Source organism: Simochromis diagramma, unplaced genomic scaffold (assembly GCF_900408965.1).
Source record: "Simochromis diagramma unplaced genomic scaffold, fSimDia1.1 OVJJ01000302.1, whole genome shotgun sequence".
NCBI lineage: Eukaryota > Metazoa > Chordata > Actinopteri > Cichliformes > Cichlidae > Simochromis > Simochromis diagramma.
Window position 1 is genome coordinate 13269921 of NW_024386792.1, and position 25970 is coordinate 13295890.

Genomic DNA, 25970 nt, shown 5'->3' on the forward strand with positions numbered 1-25970 from the left:
ATAACTGCTGGGCCTGTGAGCGCTGATTAACGGCATCAAGGGAACAAGATACCAACTTGTAACGAGCTGAACTGCTGGTGTCTAGACGCTCTACTCCTCAACTAGCAGTGAGGAGCTGTTATATCAATCGATATGTATGCCTAATATACCCGTTACCAACACAGCCCCTGAAAATAAACTGTATTTTCAGTGCTTGTGATAGTATAGAGACTTAGTCCTCCTCTGAGGCCTAATTTATGATGATGGTGCCGGCATGTCCGGGAACTTTCTCTCCCTTTCTTTTCCCTGTTCCCGCTCTCTTACTACTTGGCTTAACCAGAACTGAGCCACTGTTCTCTTAGCCAGACAAGACTGCATTTGTCCTGAAATTCTTGTACTCTATCTCCCTCACCTTGCGGTTCTACAGAATTCATTTGTAAGCTTTCGTATGAGTAGACTGGACATCTTCAGAATGTAAAATTGAAAGGTTAAAAGCCCAAAGTACCATGTTTTGAGGAGGAAGAAAAGTCTGCATGCACCTCTGAATATAAAGCAGGTTTATACAATAGAAGTACAAACTCAAACCTGAAAATATTGGGATACCGTGCGACATGTACATTAAAAACAGAATGCAATGGTTGCAATTTCATAAATCTATATTGTATTTATCATAAAACATTTAATGTTTAAACTAAGAAAATGTACCACTAAAGGTCCAAACTCAGGTCAGTTTGAATTTGATGGCAACATGTTTCATAAAAGATGAGGAAGTGCCGTGTTTACAGCTGTAAACATCTGGGAGCTGAGGCTAGTTCAGCACCCAGACTCTTCTACTATGGAACCAGTGCTTACAATAGATCCAGTATGTGGTTTAGCATTGTCTTGCTGAAATATCCAAGGTCTTCCCTGAAAAAGAGGTCATCTCAGTGAAGCGTATGTTGCTCTAGACCCTGTATTTACTTTGCAGCACTGATGATGCCATTCATGATGTGCAAGCTGCCAATTCCACAGCCACTAATGCACCCCGACACCATCAGAGATGCAGGCTTTTGAACTGAGAGCTGATGAACAAGCCAGATGGGCCCTCTGTTTTAGTCTGGAGCACATGGTGTTTTCAAAAAATAATTTCAACTTTTGATCCGTCTGACCACCCACTTTGCCTCAGTCCATTTTAAGTGATTTTAAATATTCAAAGTCATTGCAATTATTATTCATTAATAATTTATATCCACTGTTCTGAAATGATTCTACAATGTATAGACAGCTTTTTGCAGGTTGAACCCATCCATCCATTTTTTATACCCAGTCATGTTACTGACCCGATGCCAGTTGATCTCAGTTAATCTAAAATGTTCCTCCAGCTGTTTCCTCTTAGTACAACTTACTTTTCCAGCCTTTTGTTGCTCCGTCCATACTTTTTTCTTCAGTTGCTACCATCACATTCAAAATGAGCATGAGTCTCTCAGTTTAAACATTTGATATGTTTTCTATGTGCTATTGAATAAAATACAGGTTTACAAATTACTGCATTTTGTTTATTTGCATTTGAATCCTTATCTTTGAAATCATTTTTGATTTTTATCCCAGTGTTTTCTGCTCGAAGCGTCACGCCAAGTCTTGCATGCTACCATACTGTTTAGATACTTGTGTGATTGAAATGCTCTTGTTTATGTGAACATTTGTTGTGTTTCAGACACAGTATTTCAAGGTCATATTTCATAGTGAACACTGGGCGTTTCCCCAGCTACACTGAATCACAAAACAAACATAGTCTGAGTCATTTACATTTATCATTTACATGATATTAAATAGCTTGAGGTTTTTTTTTGGTGAATGCTTTACACATTACAATGCATTTATAGGACAGCAAATGAACTAGATGCTCTGCAAGGACTGTACTGAAGGGTGTCCTTAGCAGGAGACACTATTAAACAGTGATAGGTCCCTGCTGAGCTATCCTTCAGTTGGCTTTTTGTCTTTTTGCTACGTGTCCTCGCTCTTTCTCCATCTCTACACACACACACACACACACACTTGCACAATTGTGAGTAATGCAAGTACAGTTACTTGCTAAGAACCTCTTTGGCACTGTGAGCGTGCAGCACAGGCCAACAAATGTAAACCACATCACAGAAGTTATTGCATGCAAGTGTGTCTGTGAGACAGTGTGCGTGTGTTTTATGTTTCTTCCTGTAATCTCAAAGGACATAGAAAGTGTCTGCAAATCTTTTCCTCCTGTCTCCTACGTCTCCCAAGTTACAGACTCAGAGACACTTATATAAACAAGCACCTGGTATTCAAACAGCAGATGGTTAAACTAGCTGGCCACGTTTTCAAGCAGCAGTCTCTAACTTTCCACATGCTGAGAGTTCACCAAAATCAGTCTGCTGGTTTTGCTGGTCATTTTGCTACCACAAATACCAGCATGAGCAAGGTGAGACAACTCAACTGTAGTTAGTAACTGTAGCATGCATGCTGCTGTATTATTTATTGGGTGAAGTCAGATGGCTTTGGCACTGTCGTCTGGACAGGTGCGACCCAGTCATGAGTACAGGAAATGGGCCGTTTTAACGTTTGACCAGATGGACATTATAACATTATTAGGCCAAGCCAAGTATTTTTTTAACTGCTTTGCTGGAGCAATTAGTGGCACTGGCAGTGACAGCTACATGTCGACATGGCCGATCTACATCGAGACAGTAAATAAATGATCACATTGTTCTACCTTGTTATTCATTTTCTATTATCTGGCAGGGAAACTAACCAGCTGTGGTGTTTTATTTGCAAGTGTGGATTACAGTTCATGTGTATTACCCTCTATGGTGCCCCACTTTGTTTTCCTTCCCAGAATCCTCTTTCCGTTCACCTGGTACTCCTGGTCGCTGCCCACCACAGCAAAAGGGGTCATCTCCTGTTGAGTGCACACATGCAAACATGAAGAGAAAACGCTGAAGTGTTTGCACCGATTCATTTTCAGGTCATGTTTGACTTGTTGCAATTTCCCCAGTTATCATGGATTTTACAAAGAAACACAAAGAGGAGATCAAAAAAGTTGCATCTAACAAAGGCTTACATTACATCCATGCTGTAGCCACAGGATGCTATTCTTTAGGTTTGCTGTTAAAATTCGAAGTGAATGAACACAGCAGTATCAACTTACCCTGATTTTGTCATTGATCATCCTGTCCTCTGCATCCTCATCAAACTCTTTCTGAGGATAAACATCGATCCCATTGGCTCGCAGCTCTTCCCTAATCTATACACAAGTAAAGAATGACGCACAAAAACAATAAAGTTAAGATGACAAAAAATGCAAAAAAGTCACACCAGCACATAATATATAAATGAAGATGCTTCAGTCTACGCAGATAAAAATGTACAAACGGAGAGTGAGACTGTGGCAGTTGTGCACAAACGCACTTGACTGTGTCCTGGAGCATTTTGTCAAACCAGTATAACAGAATATAAGCTAGCTGTTGATACCCGTGACAGAAAGGGGCGGGGACACGCTGGTTAACAGCTCTTGAGAAGTCTGACATCCAGACAGAGGTACAGCTCATAAAATCTCCACCCCTCACTTTCAGCATGCTTTTAAAACGACTAAAACTCGGGCACGGGCGCAGGAAAGTTTCTGAGAGAAATGTCCTTTTAATGAATGACTGTTCACTCCCACAATTACTACTCTGACAATTTCCACTTGGTCCTTGATCAAACATTTTTATTGTGTATCCTTAGAAGCTTTCTCAGGGTTACATTAAAGGATGCGAACCAAGTGAAATCCTACAAAAAAGCCACATCAGCGGTGGTTATGTGAACACACATTCATAGTTGAACACACTGAGACCCAACATTTAATAAAAAACAAAACAAAAAAAATTCAGCTTGTTCTGGTTGCATGTTAAGTTGCTGCGGGGATAATGGGAGGGAAAAAAAAACTGGCACGAGAAGCTTTTAGTCAATAATCTTCAGGGTCAAACAGAGCATGTGCAGCCAACCAAAACAATCCAGCTACAAGCCCCGAGGCTTCTACTCTCTGCCAGGGCCTGGCACAGAAAGCAGACTCTGCTTTGTACTTATTGGACTGTGTTACTGGGATAGAGGGGAGACTGGTAGCCAAGACACCCATTGTGCTTCCACCTCTCTAAAATGAATAAAGCTGTTGGGAAGTCTGCATTCTTAAAAGAAGGGATGCGACACAGAGAAAAAGATGGAGGAAGGCAGGTGGCTGTCTGCCTCCTGTGGAGTGAAAATAATCCAGCAGAGAAACGCAGCGAGGAAGAGATTCAGCATCACGTAGGGACTCAACCCAGGTGAAGCAGGAATCTGTTTAGCAGGGAAAGCCATGATAAGAAGGTGAGCGGTGTGAGGCTACAGATTGTCAGGTTTACAAGTCAAAGTGTTGACTGTAAAGCCAAATATGCCCCCAAATTAAACTCTATGGATGAAAGCCTGCACAGATTTACAGTGGTTAGCCTGGATGCATTTGCTAAAACGTGCTTAAAAAACTTCAGTGACAATAAAGACTTCTTGCCATTTGCCAAAAATAAAAAATGCCCATCACGTTGCTGAAATAGAGGAAAAGCCAGGAGATCATAAAATTCATTATGCTGTTTAGTTTGGGAACCGTAACTGCATGTATAAAAGCTCTGTGGCGTTAAAAAAAACAGTATGGGACTTAACAATGAAAAAATAAACTCGCGTATCAAAAACGGGCAAATTATCTCAGATTATTTAGAGAAACTGATGAATATTCAGGGTTTACTAAAATGCTAATTTTGAACTCATTTAATTCTAGTCATGTTTTATTGCACAGTGGAGACCTCTTTGAGCTTGGCTGTATTGTATGCTCACCCCATAATTCAGTGGTAGCCAAACGAAGAGCCTGTCTGCTTAGCTGGAAAGTGGGCTTAAATCTCTTGGATTGTTGCTTAGATAAACAGTTCTTAAATATCTGTAATTAATAAGAGCTTAAAATGTTCACAGTTCGCAGAGATAATAGAGTATTTACCAGGATGGATGGAGTGTGAGTTTGCACAGATGGCTTCAGTTTGTCGTTAAGCCTGGCAGCTTCTATATACCAGTGATTAATGATTATTACTGGTTACTGAACACACCTGTGTTCATGAACACACTCTGTCGTCCGATCTACCAACGCACTGCATTTATTTATCTTAAGCACACTCTGAAGCGCTCCTACAGGCTACTGCAGGCCAGGTCTCGCACACAGCTAACACGATGCAGTTACCAAGACCCAGCAATGCATGCAAACACACTTCTCTCACCGTCTTTTTAAAGGAGTCCCTCTCCTCCAGGGTGAGCGTGTCGGCCTTGGCAATGACAGGAACGATGTTGACCACCTTACTGAGATGCCTCATAAACTCCACATCCAGAGGCCTAAGACTGGAAGATGAAAAAGACAACAAAATTCAACTTTACTTTAAGTAAAATAATTCATATTTTACACATAAATGTGCAAGGAGGTTCTAAATTAAGATGTCTTACACTATGGAAGGACAAAGCAATTTATACTACAGATAAAAAGACACCAAGATGTAAACCTTGTTTCATTTTTGAGTGAATAGTAATAATAATTTAATTAAAAGTGCAGGAACGTCAGTTTAGGTTTTAGAAATTGTATACAGGAATCGCCACATACAGGATTAATCAGTTAGGCAGGTACCTAAATAAAATATTCCAAATGTTTGTTAATAATATGAAATAATCAATAATTCCAGGAGCTTGCGCCTGATGATGTTCTCCAGTGTGAGCACTGACCAATGCCTAGCTTGCAGTAAAAGAGAAGAACTTGGGGGGGGGGGGGGGGGGGGGGGGGAGACTCAAACTGTTTCTTTTCAGTAGCTGACTGCACCAAAAATAGCAAACGTGGTTAATTACATGTACTTCACTGCTCCAAACAGACAACTGGAAGTTATATTTAAGAACTGACATGACTGTAAGGAAAGAGAACAACCACTAGAGAGCAGTCATGGTCCACTGCAGTCTTTCTGTTCTCCCTGAAACCATGTCACTGTAACACACAGAGGGGCTTTCTCATTTTGACAGGTTCACCATTTTCCCCATTTGTCCTTAATATCCTGCTTTCGCCTAACTCAAAGCCAGTTTAGATAAAAGCATTCCTCCTCACTGGCTTTGTGAATCTTTCAAATCTTAACAGTGTGTTTGATTAAAGTTGTTTACGTTTCTCCTTTAGCAGCCTGTAATCGTGCCTAGCGTAACAATGATTAGGACCGTCAGTGTGCACACTGTTGTTCCATGTTGCCTCCAGTTGCTCCTGCACACAGTTTCCTTTCATGCTGTCTGCTCTGCCCTCCAATTAACCTCAGCCAGCCTGGTTCAAAGACCCAGAGGCAGCTGGAGGGAGGAAGGATGCCAGGCAAGTTCTCCAGAGCAACTGACAGACATGTCACCATCAAAATGGGATGAGCTTGTGCTACACAGAGCACAGAGACAGGACAAGAGAAACAGAGCAGCAGAGGTAAAGAGAGAGGAGCGATGCAGAATAAGCGAGGCATCAAATGCTCAAGGGGCAAAATGCCACATGAAATAAATACGCAGACAGGAAGGATATCCCCCCCTCCAAAAAAAGAAAAACTGTGGCTCACGATCCATGTGTGTCAGTGCATAAATAAACTGGGGCTATATGTACATGTGTGCAGCATCACATGCATGACAGAGCATACATGCACACTTTCAGATGTACACATGCACTCTTACCGCAACATATGCAGCATGGACAGTCTTTATAAATTAAACATGGATGCATGCACAGACGTACAACTGTATGTCTGTGCATGCATGAATAAATCCTTCTGTCTAGCTGGTCGAAGAACATAGCAGTGACGTTTAAATGAACTGAGAATGGTTAGCTCGGTGGTCAAATGAAATGAGGAGAAAACAACCAACCACACTGCGAGCAGCACTCCCCTCCCACCATTTCAGCAACGGGTCAGAAAACCAGCTCTGAGTTGACGAGAGCCAAAGTGGAGTCTTTGTTTTCTCGTGACAACATGTTAAGTGAAGTAACAACAATACTGCCCGGAGGGAAAATAATGTGGCTGATGCTGCCATTATCGGAAATGGCTTCTTTGATGCCAAGGCTGTGTCTTGCTTCACTGAGCGCTGCTCTTCGATCCGAAACCACAGTAGCAACCGAAATGCACATCTCCAACGATAGAGGCTTATGAAAGCTCAATCTGTCGTCATTTTGCTTCCTGTCATTCATGGTCACATGGCGCAGGCATCCAGAAGCCTTTGGCATTGTGTCTGGGTAATTGGTAACAGGCCTCATTTAAAAAACCTTCAGCTAACATTACTGTGAGAATTTAAAATGAGAAAATAAGCAAGCAGAGCATAATAGGGTAAGAGTTTTGTGATTCTTTCAGGGACTTATGTTCTTATTTTATTTGTGAATCACTTCTACTAAGTTAAAAAAAAAAAAAAAAACAACTGCAAAGATCTGCCGTAGGTTTGTAAGTATCCTTATATGTACGTATGAAACTACCAAACAGGAACTCTCTACCACGTGCCATACCCCAACGGTAGCCCCAGCAGATGTCTCCTTTATTCTTGCATACAACTCTCTGGATAGCTGTAAGGAAGATCACTTCCTGAAAGATGTTTATAACTTTTGATTAAGAAAAAAGGTGTGAATTTTTGCAAAGCGGGCACCTCTGCTTATGAGCAGTATCTGACCTGCAGCAATACTATGATTATAAAGATGACGCTGGAGGATTTAGGCACTAAGAGAAGCAATGCACAGTCACAATAGAAGAGGGTGGACTGAACTCTGCAGCTGTAAGCACAATTATCCAAACACATTCAGGGTATCCACATATGCGCACCCGTGCAAGTTTCAGCATGCCCACTGCCCACTTGAGTCCACTCCCTGCGCCCTGCTTTACATGAACAAGGGTACACACGAACACACACTCGCTGAAGCAACAGCTGTGGTGACATGAGCAGATGATGAGGGGGTCTGTCAAACTGTGGGGCTCGCACATGTCATCCCTCGATCCTTGAAAAACATTTAAGTGGACAACTGTTGAGTTATTGGTGCACAGAAATATGCGACTGGGTTGGATCTGCGGTGAGAAAGCCAGTTAATGGGTGTTTACAGTTGGTGCGCATTAAAGCTTTGAGTGTTTTAATTCACATATGTACAATATTTTAAAGCCAAGGTGGCTTTATCAATCACACACACTCAAGAGACAGTATCTTTCTTGCTCTTGAGGTAACACAAGGACACTAGCATTAGTTGCTAAATGAGACACCTGCACTCTTTTGGTCCACACTTTGGTATGTTAGAATCATTCACACCATTTTGTTTCTGCTTTAGCCTCCAACCACGTCTTTTGCACATTTGGCGGCTCAGTGAAACACGCTCGTCTCTGACCACTGTCGCACTGGATTTCATCATCAAGTTTCCGTCAACTGCTCGATATCACATCTCTCTATTCAGTCACAGATGATAAAGCCGAGAGATATTTAAGAGAGAGACGGCTCAGAATGAAAGGAATACAGCGGAAGCTGCAGAGTTCAGTTTCTTTGTGAAATGTGACCCTTCGAGTGACTCTTATGTGTCTTTGAGGAGAGAACGAGTTCCACATGTGGTCATTAGAGAGTGAGATGAAAAAGACCAGGAAAGCGATGTGGTTAAAGAGCTAGAAAGAGACAATAGGTCGGGGGAGGTCCCCTGAAGACCCTCTGTAGTTGTGGTGAGAAAAAAAAGAGTAGGAGCTTGTATCACTTTAATACAGGCTCTTACCAGTGGCCAGTGGGAGGTATGAAGTATATGCAACAGTGCACCCTGGAGTCTGGGATCCTTTTCTTCCTGTTAATGTTGATTTCCTCTTGCAGGTAGGATTCATACTGGTCATTGATGAACTTCATGATGGGTTGCCAGCTGTAACAAAGAAAATTAAGGAAAGAAACTATTACCTCAAAACCTCTTGTAAACAGTTACTCTGCTACAGTGACTCCTTTTGTTCTGCAACATTAACTTATAAGCTCCAAAGAAATTTGTAAAGACAAAACTACGGAATTTTTTTTCCCTTTTCGGTGATATAGCGATATTATAACATGCAGCATTGCCTCCAGGGAGGCAAATGTTCCTGTAATGCTAAAGACACTTTTAAGACATTATAACTTCTAATTAAATCATGCATATTTTACTTACACAAAAACTGAATCACATTTCCTCAACACTTTACTTAACTTATAAAATAATAACATGAAATCCACCGTCTTGATTAAACAAAATAAAATGGAAAAAGTGTTTTAAAAAAAAAAAAAAACCCAGAAAGAAATTGAGTTTCAGCTTTGAGACAAATTGAATAAGTACAGGAAGTGATTGTAGGCAGGTAGATCAAGTCAGGGCTCACCAGTTTTCATTGTTGATTTGATCCCCAAAGCCAGGAGTGTCAATAACTGTTAGCTTCATCCTAACGCCTTTCTCTTCAACATCTACAGAAAGAAAAAGTGATTCGTGTAATTTAGGACACTTCACTTTTGCAAGAACGATGTACCGTTTATATATTTATAATGACAGATTAGACAGAAAGCCCATATTTCATATTATTAATGCAATATGTGCTGCATCAGGTGGTAGGCTACAAAACACGGCATACCGTGACTGACGGACTTGATCTCGACTGTCTTGGGGATCCTCTCCTCCACGTTGGGCTGCACAGACTTACGGCTCACCTTGGATTTGAACAGCGTGTTCATCAGAGTGGACTTTCCCAGGCCGCTTTGCCCTGATCCGAAAAACGAACAGACGAACATGCAACATTTAGTAAAAGTAGGAAAACAACCATCTTAGGCAGTCACAAGGGAAATCCCTCTGAAGACAAAATCATAATTCAGCTTCTCTTTTTTAAAACCTCAGAGTGGGGAAAACGACATCTTATAACAGGACCTTACGCTCTTCTGCATGGGTTGTGTGGTGGGTGTGTAGTTGCATTGGGAGCCTCGTTATAGCCCCCAGAAGAGCCACCTTTGGACGCCACAGTATTGTACAGACCACACACAGAGATGCAGACATACACAAGATACATCACCCACTAGGGGCTGAATCCTCTTACGTTGTGTCTCCAGTATTATATAATTCTACTGAATATGGTCTTAGTGAGATAGGGTGGGTGGAAACTAAGTAGAAAGTGCATATATACTTATTATACAATATTATAGTGTCATTTCTCTTACTTAATTAAAAAAGGTCCACTGCTGTTGATACCATGAATAAAAATGCAATTTCCCCTTCCACAGTGTATACTTATCATACTTGTCAATACATTACATTTAGTATTTATTAATCAGTACAAGAGTTATACTCCGACATCTAATAGCCTCAAAAAATGTGCACCTGCATAGTATGGTATCCAGAGTCGTTCGGCTACGTTTCTTTTTTTGACTTCCAAATGAATTTAAAATTTAGTCAATCTGCTCATTTCCACTTCTACATTTTTACCCTAAAGACTCTGAGGTAGATTTGCATAATTCACAGTTGCTGTAGCTCCCTTTCCTGTAGCTCAACTTTACTCTGACTGGCTTAAGCATTAGCTGTATGCCTGACGACATCATTATTTAAAACCATGACACACACAATTGTCAGATATTAAATATGTCGAACTTGTGGACAGAGGATGCCAACATGGCGAGTCTATGAAGTTAAAGGTGACTTACAGTGATGCTATTCATTGCTTGTTTAGCCAATGGAAACATCGACTAAACAAATGCGTGCTTGTGCTGAAACAACAACGAGTTGGTTTCCTTTGACTGGATGAAAATAATACAAGGTGGAAGTGAAAATCTTGATTTGATACTAGCATCATTTTGAAACATTAGGAGTAACCGGATAAACAGGTCACTGCACACAGACCTACTCTGTGTGCCATGTCCCACATTTCCTGTCCTAAATGTGGACTCTGTGGGTATCTGATAGGGCATATGGAGAGTCGCCAAGCTGCCAGGCCCTCTGTGACCCCTCTTGGTGGCCTTTACCGCCTCTCTCTCACCTTACATAAACACACTGCCTCTTTAGCACACACTTCACATGCAGTCTTGCCCTGCTGTATGCATTCACCCACAAGCACATGGTCACATTTTCTTTCCTTCTTCTACTGACATACACACTTAGACACATTGGCCAGGACTAGGTAGCTGAGGGGAGAAATTAGGGTCAAATGCATTCTCTGAATACCACAAGACCACAAGGGACAAGACCAACACCAGTTAACCTTTTACATTTCAACTAACCACTCAAATAGCAAATCTGTTAGCCAGCAGGAACTTTATTAGAATGGGAATAGATTATCTCTTAACGTTAACTAAAAGGAAGCTAACATAGTTAACATAGTCAATCACAACTACAGAAAAAAACAACAACAAAACAGTAGCAATATGACTACACACAGTAGCCAGATTCCTACTGTGTTTCATGGCCTTGAGCAAGAGCTGAAGACAATCTCACAATTATCACCAAAATGATGCACACCCTGCTGTCAAAACAGTCAGAACCCAACGGCAGGCCAGCACTGAACGGAAAGTAAGAAGTAGATGCCAATCATGTGCTAGGTGTTTGCTAACACATTGCCAGAGGAACTTGACACGTTGCTATAGTGATGTACTTTAAAGCTCCCTTTGGCAATCAGACGCCTTGTGCCGGTTGAAACTTGCCTTTTCTTTTCCTAGTGAGCGTTATTTAACAGCGATAGACTTTATCAGTTAATTTTCATTTATCCTTGATGCATTTGGGGCACTGCAAGCAAACATGTCAATGTTGGGTAGAAATCTGCAGTTTTCCTGCAACAACACAAATGTGTAAGCAGGGATGCAAATCTCACAGAGATTGAAACACGCTGCTGTTTCACTCGGGAGCTTTTTGTGTTTACTCTGAAAATAAACGTTTGGTGAGTCATGTTCCACCATCATGCTCTCAATATAAATCTGACACTCTCACTTCACACTCAATGCAACAAACAGTAACTATGCAGCAGCCCTCATTTGCCATGCTATGATCCATTTCCATGAAGCTGCACTGACATGCCACCTTACAGCGTGTACTAAACATAGCCCCGAAGAGCCTCAAATCAGAGTTTTACAGTTACTTCCAACAGGCCAGTACCAACAAACAAAACAGATAAAATCTCTGATTGTTATGTAGCTTGATAACATTCCTTTCTTTATAAACAACATTAGCATAGGTCTGTGTCTCTTGTATGCATGCATGCACACAGGTGCAGGATTGGATAGATGTACTGACACTTTGATGGTGAGGCTTAACTGGAGGTGCGTAGCTGCTTTCTGAGGACGTGAAGTCTCACACGGAGTGTGTGCTTCAGCTTGTCAGAGTAATCGCCATCATTATAGCAATTACTCAGCCTGACAGCCTAAGTTTATCCTCTCAAGTGAGAGTGTTTGTCTGATAAACTGTGGACACTCAAAAAGAGAGCTTGTTGAGGAAGTCGCCACGTTAGCTGACTGTTACCAGAACAAGGGAAGTAGAACCACACTATCAAACACGCACGGTTCGCCCTGCCTTTGCTCTTTACGGCAGCCTCGTAATAGATATAAAAAGCGATTTTCTGAATCGACAGCAAGCAAACCAAGCATGTCCTCTTTTAACTGGCGATATGTGTGCTCCTGATGTGTGTTGCGTCTCAGTTAAATGCTGACTCATGTGTTACTTGAACCACAACTCTTCTTTCGTTGCTTTGTTCTGCATTTTGAGTTGTTGCTGCACAAACTGAAAAGTTTTAAATGACTCCCATGTGATTCCCCCCCTTTTTTTTGCTTTGCTGAAATCGGGACTGGGACAATATCTGTTGCAAACACACCACATTTGGGAGCAATTACAGCTTCAAGCCTTCTTGGACACATCTGTGCTAGTTTAAACTGGTTACATAGTTATATTCAAATCTAACATGAAGGCATAATAAACATTAAAGTGTGAGGTCAGACTAGATGGGAGGAAAACATTTAGAATTAGACCTTTACATCATTCCACAGATTTGTACGAAAGCGACCACCTTTACTCACTGTAATTATCTTTTTTATATGCCATAATTTAGCATCTTTAGCATCTCCCGCTTCTCCATTTAATTTGACAAGACAGGGTTAGAGTCAACAGCACAGGTTTTCACTGGGTAATGTTGTGTGTCTTACTCACCCACAACCATGACATTGAACTCAAAGCCTTGTTTCATGGCCTTCCTCCTCATTTGCTCCAGGATGGCATCGATGCCCACATAGCTGGTGTCGCTGATCGGGGTCTTCTCCCCCTTAGCTTGAGGTTGGGGCTTGGTGGCTTCAGACATGTTGCTATGGCTCAGATTGACCTCTGACCCTAAGGGACACAAAGAGGGGGGCAAATTAGTGTATTTTGTTGGTGTTTATCCCCAAAGCTTGATATTTGAGCACATTAGTTTATGAAGTTAACGTTTAAATTTAGTACATTTGAACAAGCAACATAAATTCAAGTGAAACCTTATTAACTGCAGTGAACACCAAGTTAGGAGTGCAAATCATACATGATACTCATCTGAGAGGCTGACTTCCTGTGTGAAACAGGATACCAGACTCAAAATTCATAGCACCAACCCCCTTTTACAAGTTACTGTGTAAATGAGACATTATAGAAGAACAAGAAACTTTCCAGCAACTACCTCACGCTAGCAACCCAGTGCACAAAAGCTGTTGACTTTTTCAAAAAAATAATGATGTGGAAGTTGGAGCCACAGTCAAACAATGCAGCTGTGTTTTGCAGTAAAGATAAACTAATAAGGAAGACAAAAGAAACAGACCCCGGTGGAAGAAGCGACCAAATATAAATCACAGCTTACCTCACTTTAAGGCGGATCAATTGAAGGCGAAGGCTGTGTGCCAAAGCACTGCTGCAACAGGCAAAATAAAAAAACAGTTCAACCCTACCAACTGTACTAGTATGTGCTTGCATCAACAGCAAGACTCACTCCTATGGTAGGAGGAGACATCATTTCCTGTACTGTGACAGCGTGTGGCGATGCCTGCGTGAGGTCTGCAGTCAAAGACACTACAAACCACTGACGTGTACCTGAAACTGAATCTGTTACAGCCATCCTGGATTTATCTTTATATGAGGCACGCTAAAACAACAGCTTGTCCATAAAGTGCTTTCTGCAGCATCACGCCTTTTAACGCTATAAATATAAATGAAGCAGTTATGACAATGAACTTTCTGATACTGCTCCCTGCTCAGAGTTTCTCTCTTCCTGGGTATGGGTAAGACAAAAACATTTTTTTGTGAGCGTTTTGTTTTTATATTGATACCATGCTGGTTGTTTACAGGCACAGAAAACAGAGATTTACCCACAGAGGCTGAAAGTCAAAGACTCACAAGATTGTGGGTGTCCACTCTCAAGTGGACACCATTAGTCAGCACAAGCCTGAAAACCACAGACTTTTCTACTTTACAAGTCATGCATGCTTCTCTTAGCCAAGATTAGAAAAACAGTGCACACATATTCAACGATACCCAGTTATTTTAATAGATATAACACAAAAAGTAGGTAAACTACATGCATGACGAGAAGGTAGGAAGTTAAATAAGAGTTTTCAAACAGGAATGGCTGCAGTGCTATCAGACTACCTTGACAACTTTCCTTTTGGTTAAACCTTACAGTTAGGGTTGGCCCTTAACCACCATAACTTTAGTTATGCTGCTATAGGCTCAGGCTGCTGGGGGACGTCCCATTCTCCACTCACTTTTGTCGACTCCCTGCGCATTCATGCGTCACTAATGCATGTCATTACCATCTGTCTACATTGTCCCATAGTTTGTGTTGTTTCCTGTTCATGGTGTCTCTGTGTCATCTTTTTTTCTACGTTCTTCCACTTAGCAACCAACTAACCGGTGTAGCAGACGGCTGCCCCTTCCTGAGCCTGCTGCAGGTTTCTTCCTGTTAAAACTGAGTTCTTCCACCCCACCGTCTCCAAGTTCTTGCTCAGTGGGGAGCATTTGACCATCACTGGTTCTGTCTCAAAGATGGGGTCTTCAATTTATAATACAAAGCACCCTGAGAAGCTTGTGTGAGCTTGTGCGATATACATAAACCTGAACTGAACTGAATGTCGACTAACATAACATATAATTTCAACCTTCTACACACTTGCATAATACCGAGTACGTCTGAAATCAATGACTGCTTCTTCTCTGAGCGAGACAAAGAACCACAATTTTGGACCACGAGTAAGGTTATTGCACCTTCAGCAGTCTCTGTGGTATCCATCAGACCTCTGACTTTGAGACTCTGATGGCCAAATGTTTAGTGGACGAACTACCCATGTGGCTTGGCTAAAATTCAACAAATCAATCATCAGGCAATAAGTGATCACTAAACAATGCATTTCTCTTGAGAAATCACTCAACTGAAATTAAAATGCTATTTCTTTTTCAATTCTATGGGGGAAAAATCCATCCACCACAACAATTCAGGAGTTTAACCCATGCTGTGATGTAAACCTCCTGGCAATACTGCACAGTGTGATCATTTTGAGCAGCACAGCTGTCCTCAGGAAACCCAACACATAACTGCTGTCTGTTGGACATGATACAATAAGGTTTTTGGATTGGTATTTCTTTAGCCTGCGTTTCAGAATATTTGTACAGGTTTACAAATTGTTGTTTGGCTAACTATGCACAATGACATCAAACGTGAATGCAACAGTAGCTTCTTGAATGACAGAATGAAAGATCGCTTTAATGACGATATCCAGAGCATTTGCCAAACTGCCTTCTGGTCACCCTGACCATGCCAGCCCCAGACCACCTACTACGTTATAAGTCTGCTTTCTAATAATGGACAGCCACCAGCTAGGTGGGGCAAACAAGTCAGGGTACTGAAATCCTGCAAAAACAGACAAATGTGTGATACACGTAGGGAAAAAGGAGAACAAGTATCAATACCACGAAAGTGCCTGAAAGCTCTCTGCTGTCAAGCATACTGAAACTGTTTTTAAAGTCACTTCTCCTTTTCCAAGGAGAACCAAGAACTTTCATTTTTAATCTCTGAGCTAACCCATAGCTAATTGATTAATATAATTAATCGCTGAGCTATACATTAACTGACCACTAGCGGGCATCTACTTTACTAAGAATTATTTGTGGTCTTCACGTACATAAGAGCCAATTCTGCTAAAACCATTTCTTCATCAGATCTTGATTATAATGTTGTAAAGTTCCACAAGAAAAGCACCAATAACGCTTGCTAGTGGCAGAACATATTAATCGCCAAACCTCATTCATAAATGAACAGAAACAAAGGCTGTGACTCAGATCATGATTTGGCTGCCACAGCCGTTGAATAAAGTCTGCTTCTACATGAGAGAGACTCAGCAGAGTCATCATAATGGAACAACATATCAAACTGTGAGATGCAAGCAATTGATGGCAAAGTGCAGTGGACTACAACGATGCATCAAGGAGCCTCAGCAAGCACCTATACCGATAAAGCACACTACATTTATTTTACCGCCCTTGAATCTTCCTTCAAATGAAAACAGCTTTATTAATCTGCAAAAATATTCTGTCTTAAGATCACTTTGAAGAGGACAAAAGAAAAAAAAACCCACTAGACAGAGGATATTTTGCCTCATAATATGAAAAAGCAGCACTTTGGGATTAACTGATTTCAGAGCTTTGTTTAATGAATGGAGAGGAGTTCAAGCCTTTTCCCTGCATGAATGGATAGATCCCATCAAAGAGATTACTCCAATCTCTTGTTAGTTATTTTCAAATGAGGGCACTTTATGGGAAGCTGACGTTCATTTGTACTCGTCTCAAGATGCCATCTTGCTGTTTTGTTCTTGCTCTTTAGAAGTCGACACAGTTTTCCACACAAACATATTTTATGTTGTCTTAATGGCGAAATGTGTCTTTATTTAATAGGAGTTGCATGCTACAAAATAATTGCTCTATTAAAACGAGTTTCAGTTGTGCACGTTTTCTAAAAGATTTCCTGTTTGTCACAGAGGGCCTCACAGCAGACAAACCACAGCATTTACATCCGCACTGAAACAGTTTGTACAGCTTAAAGGCATACACCAGCAAACTGTACTCATGAGGATCAATTAATTTGCCACAAGAAATATCACTTAGCACTTGTACAGTATCCTCCATTTCTCTGAATTTAACCTTGTCAAGTCTGTGAAAGTAATCCCGAGGTTGTTAGACACGTCATCGGGGATATTTTAGCCTTACAGAGAGTTTTGTACATGCAGATACTGCAAAGGATATTTAGGCCTTATCTTATAGAAATGTACCACTGAATAAACCGACTATTGTTTAATGAACTATTATTTCTTATCATTTTCCATAGCGATCCCATTTGATACCTAATGTAATAGAAATGGACTGACATGTAGATCGTGCTTTTCCAGCCTGAAACGACAAGTCATATTTAACCATACATTCCTAAAGTGCTTTGGTCTATAGACTTCTTTTGCCTTAAAACGACAACCAAGTTAGAATCACTGACTGACTTAACGTGCATGTCTATGAGCTGGTGCAGGACATGGAGGAAGCCCATGCAATTACAGAGACAGCTTGCAAACTTTGTACATAAAGGCCCGTAGCGATCAGGACAGTGAAATCTGAAAACCTCTTAGATTTAGGTGACAGTGCTACAGAACATCTCAGTTTAAAATAGATAATTATCTGCATCTACTATATGAAAAAGCTTTCACAAAGCCTGCAATAAACTGTCTCTGACTTAAATTTATTTCATACAAGAAATATGAACTATTCTGGGAGAACCAAGTTGTTGAATTTCATGCAGTTGCCCTTTGACACATGTAGCACACGGCTGCTGATAGTTTGCCTTAGCTGGGTGGTTTAGGTGAAGGTGCATTATCAAGGACGCGTGACAACCCCTCGCTCACTGGTAATTAACTGGAAAGTTATCTGCCCTATTCTTACATGGCCCCATATGGGCATTACTCAGACTTCGTACCAGTCAGGGGGCAGATTAAAGACATTTTAATCTCCATCAGGTAATGCCCTCAGAGGACTGCGGAGGGAGTGAAAGTGAGGAGAGCTCAACATCCACGACTCACAGAACAGAAATGATTGCCGTTTATCTTCAACACCAGCAGTTTTTTGTAGACAAAAACACAGAACGGCTTTCAGGCAGCAATTCTTATATCGTAAGAGTAGAAAGATAGACCACTTTGAGATTTCAAAACTTGCATACAGCTGACAGATCAAAAAGCGCAATCCTGGACACCAAACTCACTGCATTGTAATATAACCTTCCTGGAAAACTAACACACAGTATTACTCTTCCGTCAGATATAATACTCTGTTTGGCTGTAACAGAGAATCCCCTTCCCATTCCACATTCACACATAACTCAACACTCCCTCCCAAGCCCTTCATTAAAATCCCATCAGGCATATCATATCCAACTCTACATTTAATATTCACCAAGTGAAACTTGAACATGCCTTCCCAAGAAACAAAGCCTTTATTGTCTTCTCAAAAAGCCTCCTCAAACCAAAGAAATTCAGTTTCCATCGATCCGCGGACGCCACATCACCACTTTTCAGCCCTGCTTTAAATTACATGAAAGTTTTTCTCTGTTATTGTTCGACTACAGCCAAGACCCTGACAATGCTGCAGAGGGAAAAGGAAGCAGGAGGTGAAGGAGAGATAGAAGAAATGAGTAAAATGAATCAGTGCGTGTACAGCATGTAATTAGCGCAAATGAGCCAAACTGTTTGAACGCTGTGGTCGATGACTGACACTTTGAAATTTGTGCATTTTGAGGATTTTACAGCACCCCCCTGAAGACTTACTGTGAGGCTTTTTAGCCTTTATTTTTGAGATGACAGTAGAGTAGACAGGAAAACAAAGAGTGGGGGTTGGGGAGAGAGCAGCAAATGGTCAAGATGCACTCAAACCTGGGCCCCGGCAAAAGCAATATGCTGCTTAACCCAGTATCTGAGGATTTTACAGCTGGACATAACTTTCTTTTTTTCTGGATTCAAACAGTTCATCAGATAAATGGTTTAAAGTGCATGAAGCTACAAAGCTACAAATGTTTCTAGCCTCATAGAAAGGAAAGACAGAATTATGAAAAACTTTTTGCTAGTATCCTCTGAAGCAGTCAGAGAGTATTTAACTTTGGTGCACTGAGGCTCATCAGAATGCCAAAATAACCAAGGACATGGTCTGCAAATTACTCGTGGCTAGAATTCCTACATATATTGCATTGGTTGAATTTTTGTTTACATGCAGCAATGTTAATAAGCAGCATCTCTGTTATAATAAAATACAAACACAAGACTTGGTTTATGTCTTGGACTCACTTGAGTTTTTAAAAATCTACTGAACTTTACATTTTCAGATCTTGATTACCTCCCTGAAAGTTACTTGTTAAAGAGTCAGATTCTTTACTCTAAGTGAAGCGTTTAATGTCTGTTGACGAAAAAGAAAAATTCTCTGGGAAATCTTGATTAGCTCTTATACTTAAAATCACTGATAAGGCCACTTTCATTCAATTAATCTTAATAATGAGGGTAAATGTGCATTACAGTTTGTGATTCTCCTTTTTCTTCCTGTGTTCAAAAGCTGTTCAGTCCCTCCTGAGGGGAGGTGAACCCCGGTTAAAAGGAAGATCAGGTTTGTTGTCGCACTCACACAGCTTTTTAACATCATCTGCTTTCTGAATGCTCTGTTATGTTTTTAAAAGTCATGGTTCCCATGAGTCAAATCCCCTGATCCTTTCCTTTCCCATGTGTGTGTGTTTGTGTTTTTCTGTTGCTGTCCTCATCCCTTCCTCTCTTCTTAAACCAGAAATGACATTTCCAGAGGTGGCGTCTCGCTCTCGAGAGGAAGAGATCGTTAAATTTTATGCCAGCTGCTGTCTAGAGTTCAATAGATAGACCAGAGAGAAGAAGGAAGCCACAAGAGTACACAGTAATAGAAGTGTGGGGTTAATATACGCACAATTTAGCATCCTCTAATAATTTAATGGAATGTTTCTATGCCAGTATCAGTTAAAGAATTTAAAAAGATTTTCATCTTCAGGCAAAATTGCATTAAAACCCAGTGCTACTCAAAGCTGCTGTTTTTTTTAACCATTTTCACCAATAGTTGCAATATCAGACAAAAGTATCCTATAGAAACTGTGACACAGACAAAATAACACAATTAAAAAAACAAAACAAAAAGAGCGTACAATATTGCACTTACACTTCAAATATATGCCTATATTAGCATCAACTCCTGCTACAAGGGTGTACAACATTGTCTTCGAAGAAATGAGATAAGACTGAATCACCTAAATCACACAAGCATGAACGAATTCTTGTGAAGGACTCCAGTCATAATGATCACATACGCCAAACACAGGTCTGAAGTTTAAACACACAAAAGCTATAAAGTCGACTAGTCTAAATAACACGACTGCGTATCGTGTGAGAATGCTACGAATTCTTCTCCACAGCACTAGCTCACATTTCCTTTTTCCTTCAAGGTCTATTTCCAAGTGGTGTTTGTATCATCTTATCCATATTGTAAACGCTCAATCCACAAGTCCTTCTTAAATCCTCATGAAAGCCTATGACAGGTTTTGCCTGGTGAAGCTGACTTGTATGTTAAGCGTATGTGCGCCTTTAGCAGCACAGGCCCCTAGCTTAATCCTTCGCTGTGTTCTGTTTGATGGAGATAACATGATGACATGTTTACAGAAGGCAGTGACAGAGCGAGGCTGACAGCTCAAAGTTGGAAGGGTAGTGGAGCCTCTCACTGGGCTCTCATGTGTATCCCTGACAGAGGAAATCCCTCAAACATAATCCCCCCCAATCTGTAAATTCAAACCACAGGAACACAATGATTAAAAAGGGACCTATTATCCTTTGCATTCTAGTAGACTAGCTTTGCATGATTCTTATTTCAAAATAATCTTTATTTATCTGCTGGGCCTTTTTGCAGCCCCTCAGTTCACACTGAAACAAGCTGTTTTAGCTCTTTTGCCTACACTTTCTTACACTTTCTTCTAATTAACTGAAGGTTTGAAAAGCAAGTCTGAGAGGCTGCTGTATAATGTCTCAGTGGCATAATAATGATCCAGGAGTAGAAAAAATTGGGGGGGGGGAAACCCCTAACAGATCCACTTTTAAAGGTTCTCCTTTCTCCGTAAAATGGCGTGATTTTGTGAGGTCAGTCAAGGAAAGAGCTGACACAAACTGAAATAAGAACTCAAGAAAAGGTCTGGAAAAGGCTACTGGCCCACTTCATCTTTCAGTCTTGTAACATGACAGCCCACTGAGAACGCAGCCGCTGTCCCGGTGTGGAGCAAAAGCAGATGGTGTTGATATGCTTGTCACTCGTAAACGTCTGTTAAGGACCTTTACCAAAATACCTCACAAAGATTGAAAGAGTGAGAGTGGATGACCAGAGAAAGCTGTAAATGGAGGACCCTTTAGGTGAAGGGCGAGTCAAGAAAAGAAAAAAGGAAAAGAAACATGAGCCAAATGAAACAATATCAGTGACAAGCTGAAAAACAATATGAGAATACAAAGCCCAGCGCAGCAGGGCAGACACTGTGGTGCTGTGTACCACTGTGAGAGCCCGCTGTTCTGGGCAGCACTCAGCAGACTGAGAGACCACAGCTGTAACTCAGAAGCCCAGGCGTTTCTGAGAAACATGGAAGGGGAACTAGGAGGGTCTCACCACAGAACCATCCACAGCTGCAATAAGGGAAGTAGGATAGGGCAAAGGACAAACAAAGACCATAAAGGAATAAATCAAGCAACCACTAAGCATCAAGTGGGAAAGGGGCTGGCTTGTCTGCATATATCAATGGGCAGCACTTAATTGGGGGAAATGAGAAGCAACTCGCTGTGCACAAATGGCTTCTGCACTTCTTCTGCACACAGTTTTGTTGTACCCTTTATCTGTTCAGAAAAACATCCAGCTAATCGGGTCTATTAACGGACCCTTTTCAATGCAATTATATAGACAAGCTACAAGTCAAGACTTCAGAGTGAGCCAAAGCTAAAAACTGATTCTAATTTAAAGAACCATGAGGTATCTGTGTGCAAGCCATAGACCAAATTGTATCATTTTCTATTACCAGTTTAGAGTCAAGATGCCACAGCAGAGCATAATATTATAGACTGGTGCAGTTCTGTAGAGCAGACCACCGCAAATAATAATCCACTCTCCCCCCTCCACCCACCCAGTGTCGGCAGGTCCTCAAACTGTCACCTCTGACAGGACGTGACATGTCTGACTTCCTCCAGGCACTGACATATGTACAGACAGAAAATGTCAGCTGTGGGCAGATAAACAAGCCATTTTTTAAACAAAATGTGACATTTATGACTCGTGCATTTTTATTTCCTACCACCAACTGACAAAGACAAGAATGAATAAAAACTTCACAATGGCGAACAAGAAAGACAAGCAAGCTTTTAACATGTGGGTAAAAGGTGTGCACGCTAATGTGTGAAAACATATTGTCAGCCTGTTTCTTAATAGTAAAACAAGTTCACACTACTCCTCTCCACTCAGCTCTTCTTCGGTCAAGAACACCAAAAGTGTGTTGAATGTCAAAAATGACACCAGCAGTGGGTTATGTGTCCACGGGGGTGGATTTACACCTTTAAAGGATCAGGTTTGAAGTCTTTATGCGCTCGCAAAACAACAATAAGTCTCTGAAAATGATCCATCTGCCAAAGCTCACGATAATGCAAGACTTAATTACAGAAGGGGAAGAAACCCCCTTCATTTATTTTGGGCTGCTAGCCCCAAACAATCCTAATGAAGCGTTTATCTGTTGTTATTGAATTACTTATTATTATCCAGCTACAGTAATCTGATTAGTAGCATGTACACAATGGATGACTGACTTTAACCAAAGGATTTTGTAATAATGCTTCATGTAAATCAGACGTGAGGCATTAGGAGTAAGTAATATCAAATGTATTGTGTGATAAGCTGTAACAGTGACAGCAGCCCGACTGCTGTGGGAAAAAACACATTTAAATTAACTTCCTAATTCAATAATGTTCTGGTGGTATTGTGGCGCTACAGTGACTTCAGGGTAGCAACACAAAATGCATGCATTTATTCATGCAGACGCAACACGCGAGGATGAATGCATCTCTTTACTTATCAGACATTAAGATGAAATGCAGCTGGTTCGTGTTGGTTAACGAGAACATTTCCAATAACACAACAAGAGAGCAAATGGAGCAGAAAGATCCATTTGCAGTCTTTTTTGTGTGTGCTACATTAGCTATGAGATGAGTGGGATTCAAGGGCATCGTATCCAACAAAGCAACTGTTCAGCTACTGTACTAAAAAATGGGTAAGAGAAGATCATCTGAGACACCAAAAGTATGAGATATTGTGCGGATTTCAACAGCTATCACAGCTAAAGTGACTAATCACATCCTTGCACAATTTTCTTCCCGCTTGAAGCAACTGACAGGAGTTAGAGGAAGAGATAAGTCCTTCCCTGAGAAAGTCTCAAGGCAAATCTCAAACTCACAACATGACCTGTTTGACTCTTCACCTTTAGCTGAACTTGGCAACAAACTCTCTGGAGAGAAGACACAAGGGATTGACAAAATTAAATCACATCACAACAGCTTAGGTCCATCGGTCCTTGGCTAATCCACTGCACTGGATCAAACAGAGCCTTGAAACTGTGATGTGAGGAGAGCTGAGGCTAAAAGAAGGGATCCTTACTACAGAGAACCCTGGAGGCATGCAACTTAAAGAGGAATACGGGCTACCCTGATTGGTCAATCACTCTGCCTCTTTATGCGAGGCTGACTACCCATCCATGCTTCAGAGTTGAGGACACAATGGGGAGGGAAAGCAAGAAAGAAAGGGAGAGGGTGGGAGGAGGGGGAAAGTAAGGAGGGGGAAGAGTAGCAATGCTGACCCCCCCCAAACTCTTCCCGATAGTTGAACAATAGGAAAGAAGAAGAAGAGTGGGAAAGGGAGAAAAATTAAGGTATTTACACTAAATTTGGCTAGCTGTAAGATCTCCTGCAAAAAAAACCCCCATCTAATCTACTCCCAGCTTCAAAACTTTACTTTCTGAGCACACATGAAGCACCTAGCAAACTAACTCTGACACCAAACAGCCCCAGAGGACACATTTACCCCCTCCCCACACACCGACACACCGCCCTTTTGTTTCCCTTTCCCTCCCTCTTACAGCCTGCCCCCTTTTATGCTTTTTCTAAAACCATTCCCCACTGTTACTGCGAAACAGAAAAGTACACGGTAAACATAAAAATCCACAACTCACCCAACCCTTTCCTCTCCTCTCTTTCTTCCTCTCAATCACAGATTCAGCTGTAGAGGCCAGGCTGCCGCTTCTCCTCCCGGCCACGCCCACACGTGGTCATGTGACTGCCATCCCAAGTGGCTAAGAAGGCATTCGGCAGTCACACCCCTCATTCAAAGAAAGTGAATGAGGAATATTGTGGATATAGCGAGCAATCCTAAACCACATTTATTATAGATAAAGTTTTATGTCTTTATGGGAAAAGGAAATTACAAAAGAAGAGTGTGTGTTTGCACAATACAACAGGCAATACCTACTTCCCTGTCCTTATGTGTGCCCATATGCTCTCTACCACCCCCAACTGCTTTGCTTCACAGCAAGAAGTGTAACAGATTATCTGTATATGCACACTAACAGCATTTGGTCTTTCCTTCAGTCCTCATTGTGCCTCTTTCTGAAATAATAGGCTGCACAGACACACACCAACATGCATCCTCTCCCTCCAGCTGTAGCTGACTCATGACCAAAACCATGACTAATTCAGAACATTTCAGAGTTTATAAAAATAAAACTACATAAAGGAATATTTTGCGAAAAATGCTGTCAAAGGATCTACTTGTTTTATGCACCGTTCCCTTTTCAGCTTCGATTTCCCTCTAAAAACTGGCAGCAAGGAAATAAGCTCATAGTTTGTAAGAATGCCTCCACCCCCAGTAAAGCTTACCAAACAATTAGTGAGTGTTGTTTTGGAGGGTTATGTGTTGACCAGGTATAGTGGCATCCTGTGGTCCAAGGCGGTTCATATAAAGACTCAAGGAATGATTAACTTTAGTTGTTTTCTTCTCCTTTCAGTTGTTATGCTTAGCCAGCTGGGCTTTAGCTTTGCCTCAGTGGGCTTTAGGTACACTCTTAATTGGTAGACGTAAGAGAAGTCTTTGCAGCTATAACCTGCAACCAAAAACCCAATACAGTTATTTCCAGTGATGCCAAACTACTTGCTTTTCCAACAGAAAACGTATGTCCTGGATGTTCCCCCTGTTACACATGCTGTTTTTATTTTGCTGCGGTAACCCAGCACCGCTCAGTGTATGAAATAGTCGTGTAAGAACTAGACTGTACTTGTGTGAAGCTGCACTGAAGTAAGCATTGGCTGCGAAACAGCAGAAAGTATTTCCAAATCCCAAATGTTCCTTGGAAATGTGTAGGCCTTGTGCTCCTGCTTCCTGTGTCCCTCCTCTCCAACAACATAGAGGTTCACATTGATCAAATCCATCCCTCCGACTGAGAAATACTAATAGTGCAGTCAGCGTGCGAGGAGCTGTTTTCTGAGAACAGATTTTTAAAGACAAAGAAAGATTTCTGCTACAAAATGGATTTCATCTTAACTTACTGGAAGAAGAGCGTGATTAATTTGTTCCTTTGTTGACTTGGCTCTGCTTTTTTTTTCCATCAGCATGCAGGCTGAAGGTCTGACAGAGGTTTTCATAACATTCAGCAGAAATACTTCCTTCCTGTCAAAAATGGAGCTGAATCTGACTCTTGGCAGTGGTTTTGTTGTGAATATGAAACCAAAGCAAACGTACAATATGGTGTGTTGTGGGTATCAGGTACCCAAACATATTCACTGCTGTTATCAGTTTGCATATACAAGCTACGAGTTTTTAAGATACACCTATTAAGAAA

General features: G+C 41.2%; 1 protein-coding gene across 7 annotated transcripts in view; it reads right to left on the minus strand.

Moving 5' to 3' along the window:
* sept9b (septin 9b) overlaps positions 1–25970 on the minus strand; it is a 70542-nt gene that overhangs the window by 2614 nt on the left and 41958 nt on the right. For 4 of the 7 annotated variants that reach the window (XM_040024651.1, XM_040024652.1, XM_040024650.1 and 1 more), the window contains 7 exons: positions 13169–13345; positions 9627–9755; positions 9381–9462; positions 8765–8902; positions 5262–5379; positions 3140–3235; positions 2794–2890 (listed from right to left, as the gene is read on the minus strand). In XM_040024651.1, the coding sequence (XP_039880585.1) occupies positions 2794–2890; positions 3140–3235; positions 5262–5379; positions 8765–8902; positions 9381–9462; positions 9627–9755; positions 13169–13345 (837 nt within the window). Of the gene's footprint in view, positions 1–2793; positions 2891–3139; positions 3236–5261; positions 5380–8764; positions 8903–9380; positions 9463–9626; positions 9756–13168; positions 13346–13841; positions 15912–24308; positions 24452–25970 lie in introns of those variants that run through there. The other 3 variants (XM_040024655.1, XM_040024656.1, XM_040024654.1) reach the window with 3 other exon arrangements.